General features: G+C 49.1%; 1 protein-coding gene across 4 annotated transcripts in view; it reads right to left on the reverse strand.

Moving 5' to 3' along the window:
• The window catches only part of deptor (DEP domain containing MTOR-interacting protein), a 121,451-nt gene that overhangs the window by 41,979 nt on the left and 64,822 nt on the right, over window positions 1-14,650 (reverse strand). For all 4 annotated transcript variants that reach the window (XM_085993339.1, XM_085993340.1, XM_085993336.1 and 1 more), the window contains one exon: window positions 13,911-14,093. In XM_085993339.1, the coding sequence (XP_085849465.1) occupies window positions 13,911-14,093 (183 nt within the window). The remainder of the gene's footprint in view (window positions 1-13,910; window positions 14,094-14,650) is intronic.

The following is a 14,650-nucleotide window of genomic DNA, read 5'->3' on the forward strand; positions in this document are numbered from 1 at the left end:
CTCGCTCCTTCCCCCTCTCTCTCTCTCGCTCCTTCCCCCTCTCTCTCTCTCTCTCGCTCCTTCCCCTCTCTCTCTCGCTCCTTCCCCCTCTCTCTCTCGCTCCTTCCCCCTCTCTCTCTCTCTCCTTCCCCCCTCTCTCTCTCTCCTTCCCCCCTCTCTCTCTCTCTCCTTCCCCCCTCTCTCTCTCTCTCCTTCCCCCCTCTCTCTCTCTCTCTTCCCCCCCTCTCTCTCTCTCTCCTTCCCCCCTCTCTCTCTCCTTCCCCCTCTCTCTCTCTCCTTCCCCCTCTCTCTCTCTCCTTCCCCCCTCTCTCTCTCTCCTTCCCCCCTCTCTCTCTCCTTCCCCCTCTCTCTCTCTCCTTCCCCCCTCTCTCTCTCTCCTTCCCCCCTCTCTCTCTCTCCTTCCCCCTCTCTCTCTCCTTCCCCCTCTCTCTCTCTCCTTCCCCCTCTCTCTCTCTCCTTCCCCCTCTCTCTCTCTCCTTCCCCCTCTCTCTCTCTCCTTCCCCCTCTCTCTCTCTCCTTCCCCCTCTCTCTCTCTCCTTCCCCCTCTCTCTCTCTCTCGCTCCTTCCCCCTCTCTCTCTCTCTCGCTCCTTCCCCCTCTCTCTCTCTCTCGCTCCTTCCCCCTCTCTCTCTCTCTCTCGCTCCTTCCCCCTCTCTCTCTCTCGCTCCTTCCCCCTCTCTCTCTCTCTCTCGCTCCTTCCCCCTCTCTCTCTCTCTCTCTCTCCTTCCCCCCTCTCTCTCTCCTTCCCCCTCTCTCTCTCTCTCTCTCTCCTTCCCCCCTCTCTCTCTCCTTCCCCCTCTCTCTCTCTCCTTCCCCCTCTCTCTCTCTCCTTCCCCCCTCTCTCTCTCTCCTTCCCCCTCTCTCTCTCCTTCCCCCCTCTCTCTCTCTCCTTCCCCCCTCTCTCTCTCTCCTTCCCCCCTCTCTCTCTCCTTCCCCCTCTCTCTCTCTCCTTCCCCCTCTCTCTCTCTCCTTCCCCCTCTCTCTCTCTCCTTCCCCCTCTCTCTCTCTCCTTCCCCCTCTCTCTCTCTCCTTCCCCCTCTCCTCTCTCTCCTTCCCCCTCTCTCTCTCTCTCGCTCCTTCCCCCTCTCTCTCTCTCTCGCTCCTTCCCCCTCTCTCTCTCTCTCGCTCCTTCCCTCTCTCTCTCTCTCTCGCTCCTTCCCCCTCTCTCTCTCTCGCTCCTTCCCCTCTCTCTCTCTCTCTCGCTCCTTCCCCCTCTCTCTCTCGCTCCTTCCCCCTCTCTCTCTCTCTCCTTCCCCCTCTCTCTCTCTCTCCTTCCCCCTCTCTCTCTCTCTCCTTCCCCCTCTCTCTCTCTCTCCTTCCCCCCTCTCTCTCTCTCTCCTTCCCCCCTCTCTCTCTCTCTCCTTCCCCCTCTCTCTCTCTCTCTCCTTCCCCCTCTCTCTCTCTCCTTCCCCCTCTCTCTCTCTCCTTCCCCCTCTCTCTCTCTCCTTCCCCTCTCTCTCTCTCCTTCCCCCTCTCTCTCTCTCCTTCCCCCTCTCTCTCTCTCCTTCCCCCTCTCTCTCTCTCCTTCCCCCTCTCTCTCTCTCCTTCCCCTCTCTCTCTCTCTCGCTCCTTCCCCTCTCTCTCTCTCGCTCCTTCCCCCCCTCTCTCTCTCTCGCTCCTTCCCCTCTCTCTCTCTCTCGCTCCTTCCCCTCTCTCTCTCTCGCTCCTTCCCCCTCTCTCTCTCTCTCTCGCTCCTTCCCCCTCTCTCTCTCGCTCCTTCCCCTCTCTCTCTCGCTCCTCCCCCTCTCTCTCTCTCTCCTTCCCCCCTCTCTCTCTCTCTCCTTCCCCCCTCTCTCTCTCTCCTTCCCCCCTCTCTCTCTCTCTCCTTCCCCCCTCTCTCTCTCTCTCCTTCCCCCCTCTCTCTCTCTCCTTCCCCCCTCTCTCTCTCTCTCCTTCCCCCCCTCTCTCTCTCTCTCCTTCCCCCCCTCTCTCTCTCCTTCCCCCTCTCTCTCTCTCCTTCCCCTCTCTCTCTCTCCTTCCCCCCTCTCTCTCTCTCCTTCCCCCCTCTCTCTCTCCTTCCCCCCTCTCTCTCTCTCCTTCCCCCTCTCTCTCTCTCCTTCCCCCCTCTCTCTCTCTCCTTCCCCCCTCTCTCTCTCTCCTTCCCCCCTCTCTCTCTCTCCTTCCCCCCTCTCTCTCTCTCTCCTTCCCCCTCTCTCTCTCTCTCCTTCCCCCCCCTCTCTCTCTCTCCTTCCCCCCTCTCTCTCTCTCTCCTTCCCCCCCCTCTCTCTCTCTCCTTCCCCTCTCTCTCTCTCCTTCCCCCTCTCTCTCTCTCTCGCTCCTTCCCCCTCTCTCTCTCTCTCGCTCCTTCCCCCTCTCTCTCTCTCTCGCTCCTTCCCCCTCTCTCTCTCTCGCTCCTTCCCCCTCTCTCTCTCTCTCTCGCTCCTTCCCCCTCTCTCTCTCGCTCCTTCCCCCTCTCTCTCTCGCTCCTTCCCCCTCTCTCTCTCGCTCCTTCCCCCTCTCTCTCTCGCTCCTTCCCCCTCTCTCTCTCTCTCCTTCCCCCCTCTCTCTCTCTCCTTCCCCCTCTCTCTCTCTCTCCTTCCCCCCTCTCTCTCTCTCTCCTTCCCCCCTCTCTCTCTCTCCTTCCCCCCCTCTCTCTCTCTCTCCTTCCCCCTCTCTCTCTCCTTCCCCCTCTCTCTCTCTCCTTCCCCCTCTCTCTCTCTCCTTCCCCCCTCTCTCTCTCTCCTTCCCCCCCTCTCTCTCTCCTTCCCCCCTCTCTCTCTCTCCTTCCCCCCTCTCTCTCTCTCCTTCCCCCCTCTCTCTCTCTCCTTCCCCCCTCTCTCTCTCTCCTTCCCCCCTCTCTCTCTCTCCTTCCCCCCTCTCTCTCTCTCTCCTTCCCCCTCTCTCTCTCTCTCCTTCCCCCTCTCTCTCTCTCTCCTTCCCCCTCTCTCTCTCTCTCCTTCCCCTCTCTCTCTCTCTCCTTCCCCCTCTCTCTCTCTCTCCTTCCCCCTCTCTCTCTCTCCTTCCCCCTCTCTCTCTCTCTCCTTCCCCCTCTCTCTCTCTCTCCTTCCCCCTCTCTCTCTCTCTCCTTCCCCCTCTCTCTCTCTCCTTCCCCCTCTCTCTCTCTCTCCTTCCCCCTCTCTCTCTCTCTCCTTCCCCCTCTCTCTCTCTCTCCTTCCCCCTCTCTCTCTCTCTCCTTCCCCCTCTCTCTCTCTCTCCTTCCCCCTCTCTCTCTCTCTCCTTCCCCCTCTCTCTCTCTCTCCTTCCCCCTCTCTCTCTCTCTCCTTCCCCCTCTCTCTCTCTCTCCTTCCCCCTCTCTCTCTCTCTCCTTCCCCCTCTCTCTCTCTCTCCTTCCCCCTCTCTCTCTCTCTCCTTCCCCCCTCTCTCTCTCTCCTTCCCCCCTCTCTCTCTCTCCTTCCCCCCTCTCTCTCTCTCCTTCCCCCCTCTCTCTCTCTCCTTCCCCCCTCTCTCTCTCTCTCCTTCCCCCCTCTCTCTCTCTCCTTCCCCCCTCTCTCTCTCTCTCCTTCCCCCCTCTCTCTCTCTCCTTCCCCCCTCTCTCTCTCTCTCCTTCCCCCCTCTCTCTCTCTCTCCTTCCCCCCTCTCTCTCTCTCTCCTTCCCCCCTCTCTCTCTCTCTCCTTCCCCCCTCTCTCTCTCTCTCCTTCCCCCCCTCTCTCTCTCTCCTTCCCCCTCTCTCTCTCTCTCCTTCCCCCTCTCTCTCTCTCTCCTTCCCCCTCTCTCTCTCTCTCTCCTTCCCCCTCTCTCTCTCTCCTTCCCCCTCTCTCTCTCTCTCCTTCCCCCTCTCTCTCTCTCCTTCCCCCTCTCTCTCTCTCTCCTTCCCCCTCTCTCTCTCTCTCCTTCCCCCTCTCTCTCTCTCTCCTTCCCCCTCTCTCTCTCTCCCCTTCCCCCTCTCTCTCTCTCTCCTTCCCCCTCTCTCTCTCTCCTTCCCCCTCTCTCTCTCTCTCCTTCCCCCTCTCTCTCTCTCTCCTTCCCCCTCTCTCTCTCTCTCCTTCCCCCTCTCTCTCTCTCTCCTTCCCCCTCTCTCTCTCTCTCTCCTTCCCTCTCTCTCTCTCTCCTTCCCCCTCTCTCTCTCTCTCCTTCCCCCTCTCTCTCTCTCTCCTTCCCTCTCTCTCTCTCTCCTTCCCCCTCTCTCTCTCTCTCCTTCCCCCTCTCTCTCTCTCTCCTTCCCCCTCTCTCTCTCTCTCCTTCCCCCTCTCTCTCTCTCTCCTTCCCCCTCTCTCTCTCTCTCCTTCCCCCTCTCTCTCTCTCTCCTTCCCCCTCTCTCTCTCTCTCCTTCCCCCTCTCTCTCTCTCTCCTTCCCCCTCTCTCTCTCTCTCCTTCCCCCTCTCTCTCTCTCTCCTTCCCCCTCTCTCTCTCTCTCTCCTTCCCTCTCTCTCTCTCTCCTTCCCCCTCTCTCTCTCTCCTTCCCCCTCTCTCTCTCTCTCCTTCCCCCTCTCTCTCTCTCTCCTTCCCCCTCTCTCTCTCTCTCCTTCCCCCTCTCTCTCTCTCTCCTTCCCTCTCTCTCTCTCTCTCCTTCCCCCTCTCTCTCTCTCTCCTTCCCCCTCTCTCTCTCTCTCCTTCCCCCTCTCTCTTTCTCTCCTTCCCCCTCTCTCTCTCTCTCCTTCCCCCTCTCTCTCTCTCTCCTTCCCCCTCTCTCTCTCTCTCCTTCCCCCTCTCTCTCTCTCTCTCCTTCCCTCTCTCTCTCTCTCCTTCCCCCTCTCTCTCTCTCTCCTTCCCCCTCTCTCTCTCTCTCCTTCCCTCTCTCTCTCTCTCCTTCCCCCTCTCTCTCTCTCTCCTTCCCCCTCTCTCTCTCTCTCCTTCCCCCTCTCTCTTTCTCTCCTTCCCCCTCTCTCTCTCAATTCAATTCAATTCAAATGCTTTATTGGCATGAAAGTTTACAGGGAACCATATTGCCAAAGCCTACATAACAAAAAGTACAGTTTTCCAACATTCTGTAGGTGTCAAACAATTTTGACCTTCGTTGGGTACATACAATATTAATTTAAACAATATTAATTTAAACAGTCGTTGAACATCGTTGGGTACATTCAGTATTAATTTTAAACAGTCCTCAGGTTGTGACATGTTGTTACATATTTGGCACCAAGGTATGGTCTGTCACCTTCTCCCAGGACTAATCTTAATTTTGACAGGTCATCCAATTCTTTGAAATCTGGGGTTGTTTCGCTGAGCTTGTCAAATAATATGTTTCTTGTTGTGTTGAATTTTTCGCATTTGAGGAGGAAATGCATCTCTGTCTCAACCTCGCCGGCCAGACATTGATCACATATTCTATTCTCTCTAGGCTGCCAGGATTTCTTGTATCTTCCTTTTTCAGTTGCCAGTTGGTGGTCGCTTAGTCTGTACCTGGTGAGGGTCTGTCTCTGTTTTGTGTCTCTGATGGTCGAGAGATAGTCTGCCAGTTTATATTCTCTTTTTAGGGCCCGGTAACATTCTAATCTGCTTTGGCTTTTGGTTATTTTGTTCCAATGTTCCAGGTAGGTTTCTTTGCATTGTTTAATGATTTGGTTCACTCGGATTGGTGTTTGGACGGCAGTGTTGGTCTGGGACTGGTCAGGGTCCGGCTGAGTAGGAGTACTTAGTTTCAGTAGCAGCTGACTCAGGGGACTCTTTTCTGGGTTTAGCTCTTGGGTCTGGAAGGCTTTAAAATGAAGGGTGTCTGGGGAGCTAGATTTGAGGTGATTTAGGAAGTTTAGTGCTCGTTTTTGGATGTTTATTATCAGTGGGTATCTGCCTAGTTCGGCTCTGCATGCATTTGTTGGCGTTTTCCTTTGGATGCGAAGAATGCTTCGGCAAAATTCTGCATGTAGGGCTTCTATTGTGTGTTTTTCCCATTTAGTGTAGCTATGGTGATTGAGCGGGCCCCATACTTCACTACCGTACAGCGCAATGGGCAGGATTATGCTGTCAAATATTTTGAGCCAGATTTTGATTGGGATTTGGATGCTTTGTAGAATTTTCTTTTTATTGCATATAGGGCTCTTCAGGCTTTTTCTTTTAGTGCATTCACTGCTATGCTGAAGCTCCCTGATGCTGTAATGGTTAGACCAAGGTAAGTGTAGCTCATAGTGTGTCCTATGATGGTATCACTGAGAGTAAACTGGTATTTGTTTTCCTGACACCTGGGCCTTTTTTTGAAAAATCATGATGTTGGTTTTCTTTAGATTTACTGTTAGGGCCCAATTTTGGCAGTATTTGTCGAGTAGGTCTAATTGTTGCTGTAATCCCTGTTCTGTGGGAGACAGCAGAACCAGGTCGTCCGCATAGAACAGGGATTTCACTTCTCCATCCAGGAGACAGAGACCCGGTGACTCGCTTTGCTCCAGCATGTCTGCTAATTCGTTTATGTATATGTTGAACAGGGTCGGGCTCAAATTGCAGCCCTGCTGGACGCCTCTCCTCTGGGTGAAGAAACTGGTGCGTTTGTCTCCAATTTTGACACCGCATTTATTTTTCAGATACATCGATTTAATAAGGTCATAGACTTTGCCCCCTATTCCACACTGAAGAAGTTTATAATAGAGCCCATCGTGCCAGATAGAGTCAAAGGCTTTCTTGAAGTCAATGAAACAAGCGAATATTTTTCCATTTTTTGTTTGGTGTATATGTTTTTCAATGAGAGTGTGAAGGGTATAGATATGGTCGGTGGTGCGGTGTTTGGAAGAAAGCCTATTTGATTTTTTCTAAGGATATTATGTTTAAGAAAATCCAGTAATCTACTATTTAGAATACTGCAGAATAACTTCCCTAGACAACTGTTGACACAGATGCCGCGGTAGTTATTTGGGTCTGATTTGCTTCCACTTTTATATATGGGAGAGATGAGTCCTTGGCACCAGATATCGGGAGAACAGCCTGAACGTAATATGATGTTGAATAACTTGAGTACAGCACCCTGCATCTCCATATTGCTGAACTTGAGCATTTCATTTTTGATGTTGTCTGGACCACAGGCTTTCTTTAGGTGGAGAGATTTTGTTTTTGTGGCTAGTTCTTTCCATGTGATTGGGGAGTCCAGAGGGTTTTGGTTGTCTTTAATTGTTGCTTCTAATGTGTGGAGTTTTTCTGTGACATGATGTTGACTTGGGTTTGTTTCGTTTATTGGGATGTCTTTGTAGAGGTTTTCAAAATGTGTTCTCCAGATGTCTCCATCTTGGATTGGTAATGCTTGCAATTGTGTTGTACTCAGGTTATTCCACATAACCCAGAATTGATTTGGATTAATGGAGTTTTCAATTTCTTCAGAGTATTTTGTGGGTATAATTTTGTGTTTTGTTCCTAATGGTGTGTTTATATCTTTTGAGGGTCTCATTGTATCTAATACGTAGGTCTGGATTGTTTGGTTGGCGATGCTTTTGGTTTGATATTTTTCTCAGGTCTTTTCTGGCATTTTTGCATTCGTGGTCAAACCATTTCTCATTTTTATTTTGTCTTTTGTAACGTTTCCTTTTCTGTTTCACAAGGTCGGCTTTTACAGCTGCCTCATGGAAGATCATATTTATATCATCTATGGCCATGTTTACACCATCTCTGGTGATCTCATATAGATTTTCTTTAAATTTTGATATTTTACTTGTGAGATCAGGTGAATTTAGTGCTGTGATGAATTTATCTCCACTGTCTGGGGCCCATCTGTATGTCTGGTTTATTTTATGGAGCTTACTGGGTTCCTTTTTTGTGTCTGTAGTTTGGGCAGAAAGTTTAAGGTACACATTTATTTGGTTATGGTCTGAGAGGGGGGATTGCTGCCTGACAGTGAATGCGTTGATATCGCAGGGGTCCAGGTCAGTGATTGTATAATCCACCACACTAGACCCAAGAGTTGAGGAATATGTGAGTCTCCCTAAGGAGTCCCCTCTGAACCTACCGTTAACTATGTACAGGCCTAAGGCTCGGCAGAGTTGCACTACCTCCCTACCGCTTTTATTTATTTCACAGTCAAGGTTGTTCCGATTTGCGATGGCTGGTGTGACATATAAAGGGGTCTGGCCAAACACATGGTTGTTGCCCTGTGGGTCTATAAAGTCGGGTTCACATCCGGTCCTTGCATTTAGGTCCCCACATAGTAGCACCTTACCTTGGGCCTGGAAATGGCTGATTTCCATGTGGAGAGTATCAAATAACTCCTCTTCAAAATATGGCGATTCTATTGGAGGTATGTAGATCGCACATAAGTAGACATCTTTTTTTGCTATTCCTATATTTTTATCTAATTTTAGCCATACATGTGATTTCCCCTGTTTTGTCGGTGAGATGTGTTTGTCCAGTTCTCCTTTATACCACACCAAGATTCCCCCGGAGGTTCTGCCCTTGCGTGTCTTAGTGTTCTTTACTGAGGGCACAATGATTTCATGGTACATTGGAGGACAGTGGGTGGGCACGTCCTTTTGGCACCATGTTTCTGTTAACACAATTATATCAATGTCTTTTATAGCTTTTAGGAATTCAGGGTCTGTACTCTTCATCCCAAAAGTTGAGGAGCGGAGACCCTGGATATTCCAGCAGCTTATGTGGAAAGAACGCATTTATATAGTTCAAAAACGAAATAAAATGGACCTATTTTGTGGGACGAGTGTGAAAACACTAGTTTCTATAATGCTAAATGACGATTTAGTATAAATTTCATGAGGCATGCACATACTGCTATCTAATAATAGTAATAGTAATGATAAAATAACAATATTAATAATTTAGTGCATTCCTCTCCGGCTTTCCATCAGGGTGCTTAACATCGTCCTGATCTTTCTCAGTTCTTCGTCTACAGTCTGTGGTCTAGAGGGGGGTCTGGGGTCAGGTACAAAAGCACGGTTCTGTTGTTGGTTTTGTATAGGGGGGTGGGGGACAGTGGTGGTCCTGTTTGGGTTATGGCTCCCAATGGTAGAGGGGGTGGGAGGGGTGCGTCTTTTGGCAGTGTTTATGAGGTTTTTTGCGAAGACCCACATCCGCTGTTTGAGTAGATGTATTTCGTCGTAGAGGTCCCTTGTGTTGATGTTTGGGTGATGGGCCAGGTAGACGTTGGGGAGGGCCTTACATCTTGTGTCGATCTCCCTGTTGGTGTTGTGGATTACATAGGCTGGGGTGTCCTTTCTGGGCAGTAGTGTGGAGATCACGATCCGCGCCTCGGGGAATTCCCTGCTGGCCTTTTCCGCCATCCTGCTCACCGCCCTAGCAGTGTTTTCCCGTAGGGTGCGTAGGTCGTTTGTGCCTGTGTGGATCACAAGCCATTTGGGGCTTCCAAGGGATTCTTTGTTCAGGATCTTCATTGCATGGCCTGTGTTGCTGCACCATTTTTTCAGGACTTGATGCCCTGGGAACATCCTCTGGGGGTCCAAAAACTTCCCGTTGGAGTCGGTCAGCAGGACCGCCTGAGGGGCTGGCTTTTCAGACTGGGTAGCAGTAGTCTGGGCAGGACTCGACTGAGGGCTGGTTGTTGGCTGGGTTTCTGGGATAGGCTGTGTGGCAGGAGCAGGGTTTGGGGCCTTCGGTGTGTTGTCGCAAGGTGAGGGTGTGACATCCTCATGTGGGGGGGCATCCGACGGGTTCTGTGTCCCTGTGTGTGTTGATTTTGTGTCATCAGGTTTTTGGACCTTAAGAGGTTTGTGTTGCCTGCTGAGTTCAATTTTCTGCCTTTCTACGGCCTCCATCGTTTTGTTTAGCTGAGTACGGAGTTCTTTGATCTCATTTCTTTGCTCCTCTACGGTCTTTCTCAGCTCGTGGATGGTGGACTCGTTTTCCGTTTTCAGCTGTTTGAGTTCCTCCTTCAAATTCTTGGCCTGTGTTTCCCTGTATTCGTTGAAATCGAGTTCTAGTTTGGACAGATTCTCCTTCAGCAGTTTGTTTGCGTTGAGAGGTGTTGGGGGGGGGGGGGGGTGGAGATGGTCAGGGAGGTGTTTGCCTCTGCTGGCCTCTTCTTCTTCCTCCGCTTGGCTCTCTTCATTCTCTGTTCGGCTCTCATTTGCCTCCTGTCCATTGGTCCTCTTTGTGTCTGCCTTAGTTTTCAACTGGGGGAATTCCTTTTCAAAGGAGTCCAGATTTTCTACATTCCCCTGTATCATGATCTTTCCTTTTTTGTTGTAGTAGCTTATGGTTAGCAGGGGGTCATCTTTATCTAGATTTCCATCTTTACATATTTTCAGTCTGCCTCCCTTGCTAATACCTTCACTGGAGACGTGTGCGTAGTATTTTTGTAAAGTCTCCTTCCATGAGGGAACGGAGTCGGTGTAGAATATGAGGTTGTTCTTCATCTTAGTCCCTTTGTGTGTGGTATAGTCAACGTAGAGGACCTCTGGGTTATTTTTTAGTGTTATGTCCTTGTGTTTATCCTTTGCCTTATTACTTGTGCATTGCTCAGGATATTTCACTTCCCTGCTCTGTGTCATTGTAGTCGTTTGTTTTTGTCGTAGCTAGATAACTTTTTTCCTCTTTTTTGTGTCGTGTTCCACCTTATCCCACTTTTAGGTCCAGAATTGAGTTTTTCAGGGGTTCATCTTTGATATAGCTGCTCTTAAAAGTTTCTCTCTCTCTCTCTCACAGGCTCCTGGTTCGGGTTGTTTACCGTTTCTCTCGGGGTTTCTATTCCTTTTTCTCGCAGGTTTGTTGTTCTTTTTTCAGGTTTTGTTTTCGAACTAAGCTTAAATAAAATTAAACTTAGGTAGAATTAGGTAAAACTTTTTTTCCCCTGACCCGGTGTTTTCCTCTTCCGACTCTCTCACTCGCTCTCCGGGCCTCGGACTCGCACTCTCTCCGTGCCCCAGACTCGCCCACTCTCCGTGCCCCGGACTCGTTCGCTCACCGCGCCCCGGGCGGATCTCCTCGCGTCGGTCTCAGGCCCCCGGTTTTTCTGACTCACCAGGCTGTTTTCTGCCCTGGTCCCAGCCCCTCGGCTCGGCTGTGCAGTCCCGGCCCGGCCCGGTGTTTGTCCGAGTTTCTCCGGCCCCGGAGTTTCTCGGGTTTCAGGCCCCTGGCTTGCTCGCTCTCCGGGCCTGACAGTCCCGACCCGGCCCGGCCCAGTACCCCTACCTCTCCACTCGCCTCTTTGACTGGCTCGGGCCGCTCCTCCCGGTCTGGGTCTGCTCCGGTTGCTGCTCGCTCTCCTTCTCTTCGGTGCCTCGCTCGGCCCGGCTCCTCGGGCCTTTCTCCGGCTTCAGGCTCCGTGCTCCGGTTGCTGCTCGGGCTCTGCTGTGGTGCTTCAGGCTCCGTGTTCCTGCTGCTGCTCGGGCTCAGCTTTGCTGCCTCGCTATCCAGGTTTTTCCCTGGTTTATTTTTCTCTTTCTCGCTGTCTTTTCTTTTTTCCTTTTTTCGGGTTTCTTTTTTTTCTCTTTGACGCTCTTTTTGGCGCTCTTTTTTCTTAGGTTTTCTTAGGTGCTTAAACTAAACTAAACTTAAACTTAAAACTAAACTAAACTGAGCTAACTTAGACTAAAGTAAAATTTAACTTTTAGAACTTTTAAACTTTTTTTCCCTACTTAGATGGCTAAATTCGGCAGCCCACCTTCAGCGTGTCTGCTCTCTCTTCCCCCAGTCTCTCTCTCTCTCCTTCCCCCACACAGACAGACTCATTGATATATATGGATATAAAAATTAATTCTACTTTTTTCATAACAACATGCCCATAAAAAACCCTTGGCAGCGCCGGGCACTCCAGCTAGTTTTTAAATAAAGGGCTGCCACGAGGATGGGGTAGCAGAGGGCAACGGTTATCCGTGCAAACATAACCCAGTGGAGAGTCAATGCTATCGAGAAGAGGGAAGAAAGTTAACGAGAAACTTTTTCCTTTAACTCAAAATGTTATCTCTTCTGTTTGTCCACTAAGACATAGATAATTCCAGTCTAGACTAAGGATTCTCGAGCTTTCCTCCTTGGAATGTTGGTCGTGTAGGAGGAGACACTGGACAGTTAACATGACTGCAACTCAATTTTTCCCTTCCTCTTCTGAAGGCAATGATCCATGCAATGGTAGAATTCCACAGCACCAGCAGCCATTCTCACTTTCCAGTAGGAGTCACTGGATAGTAATCAAGAATGGGAACCCTAGCAGATTTTCCCCCTTCCTTAACCTGGAGGAACCAAGGATAATAGTAGCATCCCTACTCCAAATCAGCAATCTCAGCGCAGATGAGGGATTGAAGCAGAAGTCTGTGCGCATAGTTGTTGAGCTCAAATTCGGGGGCGGCGGAGGGGGGTGGGGGGAAGACAGGCAGAGAAAGCATTACAGGTCTACCTGTGCGGAGGGATCCCCCTCGGTGCATTTAAAATCCTAGCTCTAGAGGTCTGTCCAGACAATTCTCAATAGTTTGATGTTACTAAACATGGGTCAGTGGCAGCCAAGAGGCCAGAGAAAGACTTGAATATCAAATATTCCTTGTGCTCCTGGGACCACAAAAAGGTCATCTGTCACACCTTTGTAATTCACCTTTTGTGAATTGCTTCCCACCGATGTTTTGGAGCTTTGTTCAAATATCATTGCTGTGATAAAATGGGTGGTGTACAATCCACCATAGGGGAGAATGTAGTCTGTGGATTTCTGGTAAGTTAAATGGCTTTTTTCTTGCTTCCTGCTTTCTTAGGAGTTGTTCTACCCATTCTCACACCAAGGACAAGTATTTTCAAAAGTAAATGTGCATGTATGCAGAGAAGAATGCTTTAGTATATTTATATTTATTTATGGAACAGCAGCAGCTAAGGAAACAATTCCTGCATCCATCTTTAAAATACATGGTCACAACAGCAGCAGTAGACGAACAATTATAAGACAGACACTTTTGCAAGTGTCAAACAGAACGTGACTGAAAAGGAAATCCAATTTTATTAACTTTTGGGTAATTGTAGCTAATACAATATCTATTACCACAACTAGACAGGGAGGATGTTTCCCCTGGCTGGGGGGTCTAGAACAAGAGGTCACAGTCTCAGGATATGAAGTAGGACATTTAGGACTGAGATGAGGAGAAATTTCTTCACTCAGAGGGTGGTGAACCTGTGGAATTCTCTACCACAGAAGGCTGTGGAGGCCAAGTCACTGAATATATTTAAGAAGGAGATAGATAGATTTCTAGACACAAAAGGCATCAAGGGGCATGGGGAGATAGCAGGAATATGGTATTGAGATAGAGGATCAGCCATGATCATATTGAATGGTGGAGTAGACTCGAAGGGCCGAATGGCCTACTCCTGCTCCTATTTTTCTATGTTCTATCAAGTACCAATTGCTGGATGCTGGATCTCGGATGCCTTGGCACAGACATTTACAGTCTGTATTACTCCCCGAAAGCAGCTGCTTTCTACAATGTAACCGACAGTACTACATTTCATTTGTACTTGCCATGCAAGTTCACATTTTTAAAAGACAAATCCTCCTTTTGGAGCTAAACCCTTGCACCTGTTTTAGAGGAAGAAGCCCAGTTTCTTCATTCTTTGGAAGAGTTAACAGTAGTGTTTTATCAGCTGGAAAAGTTCCTGGTGGACATAGCCAGTGACAGAATGTGCCTTCTGCCAAATAACTTTAAAGCAATTCTCAAAGAACAAAACTTAAAACAAAATCTTAAATTGTTCAGGCCCCAAATTTAAAACAAAATCCTTAAAAAGGGCAGGCAGGGAAAGGAGAATGAGTGGAAATGAAAGGGCAGCACTGAATTAACTTTTGTTAGTCAAAAGTAAGCTGAGAAGAGAAGAGGGGGTTAGGAGAGAAGAGGAGCGGGGAGAAGGAGCTGGGGCGAAGAGTGAAAAAAAAACTGAAACTGAACAGCGCAGGTTTATATCTGCAACAGAAGTATTTTGAAATCCCAATATAAAAATGCAAACTGATCAGAGTTAATGTATGTAAAACATTAGCTGCCTGAACCAACTTTCCAAATGAAAAGGAAGGCAGATAGTGGATGTGAAAATATTAGTGAAAACCTTTGTTGTAGAACACTGAATAGGTCTATAAACCACAGATCAAAATATTTTTTTTTTACCTGAAAGGAAGCTGGTATTTGTGTTGTCAGAATTCTGCTTGCGTAAGCAAAAAGGGCTCTCATGGCTGTCAGGCACCAAGGGCACGTTCTCATTCAGCAGCTCGACCAGCCGTCGCCTTCTGCGAAAATTCATGCGGAACTGGTACAAGAGGTTACCATCCACAAAGTGGTGTCTGTTGGCCACTGTGTGCAGAATAATGGGAGAGGATAATACGACTGGTGAAACAGAGAGAGTTAATTTCACTGATACCACACAGGCTGTTTGTCAAAGCAACACAACATGAACTGAACTCTGAATGGACAGCTGATACACAGCAAAAGCCACTAAAGCACAATAGGGGAAAAATACTAAAATGACTGTTTTGGTAAAAGCTGCTTTAGTTATTCATTAGTTCTAGACTGAACTTCATTATTACAGAAATTTCTTGGTAAAATGTGGACAATTCCAGGTAATTATAGCCCTCATTTGTGCTATTGCATGTGACTGTGTAAGTGTTTGAAGTACACACAGTTTACAGACACACTTTGCAACTGTGACTAAATGCTGGAACATCCCATTCCTAGATTACATAAAGGCTGGTGTGTATTAAAAATGAAATCAATACCTAATCATTACTTTCTGCTAGGATGAAAACACCAGTGTTTATAAATGTACATACACATAAAAGCATATTTTGAAATGGACACTGCTTGTCCAACATCCAGTACTGGATGATGAGAAGAAATTTCCTACAGATAAA

Source organism: Somniosus microcephalus, chromosome 7 (assembly GCF_052327205.1).
Source record: "Somniosus microcephalus isolate GS21.2 chromosome 7, FLI_Smic_1.0, whole genome shotgun sequence".
In the NCBI taxonomy this organism is placed as follows: domain Eukaryota; kingdom Metazoa; phylum Chordata; class Chondrichthyes; order Squaliformes; family Somniosidae; genus Somniosus; species Somniosus microcephalus.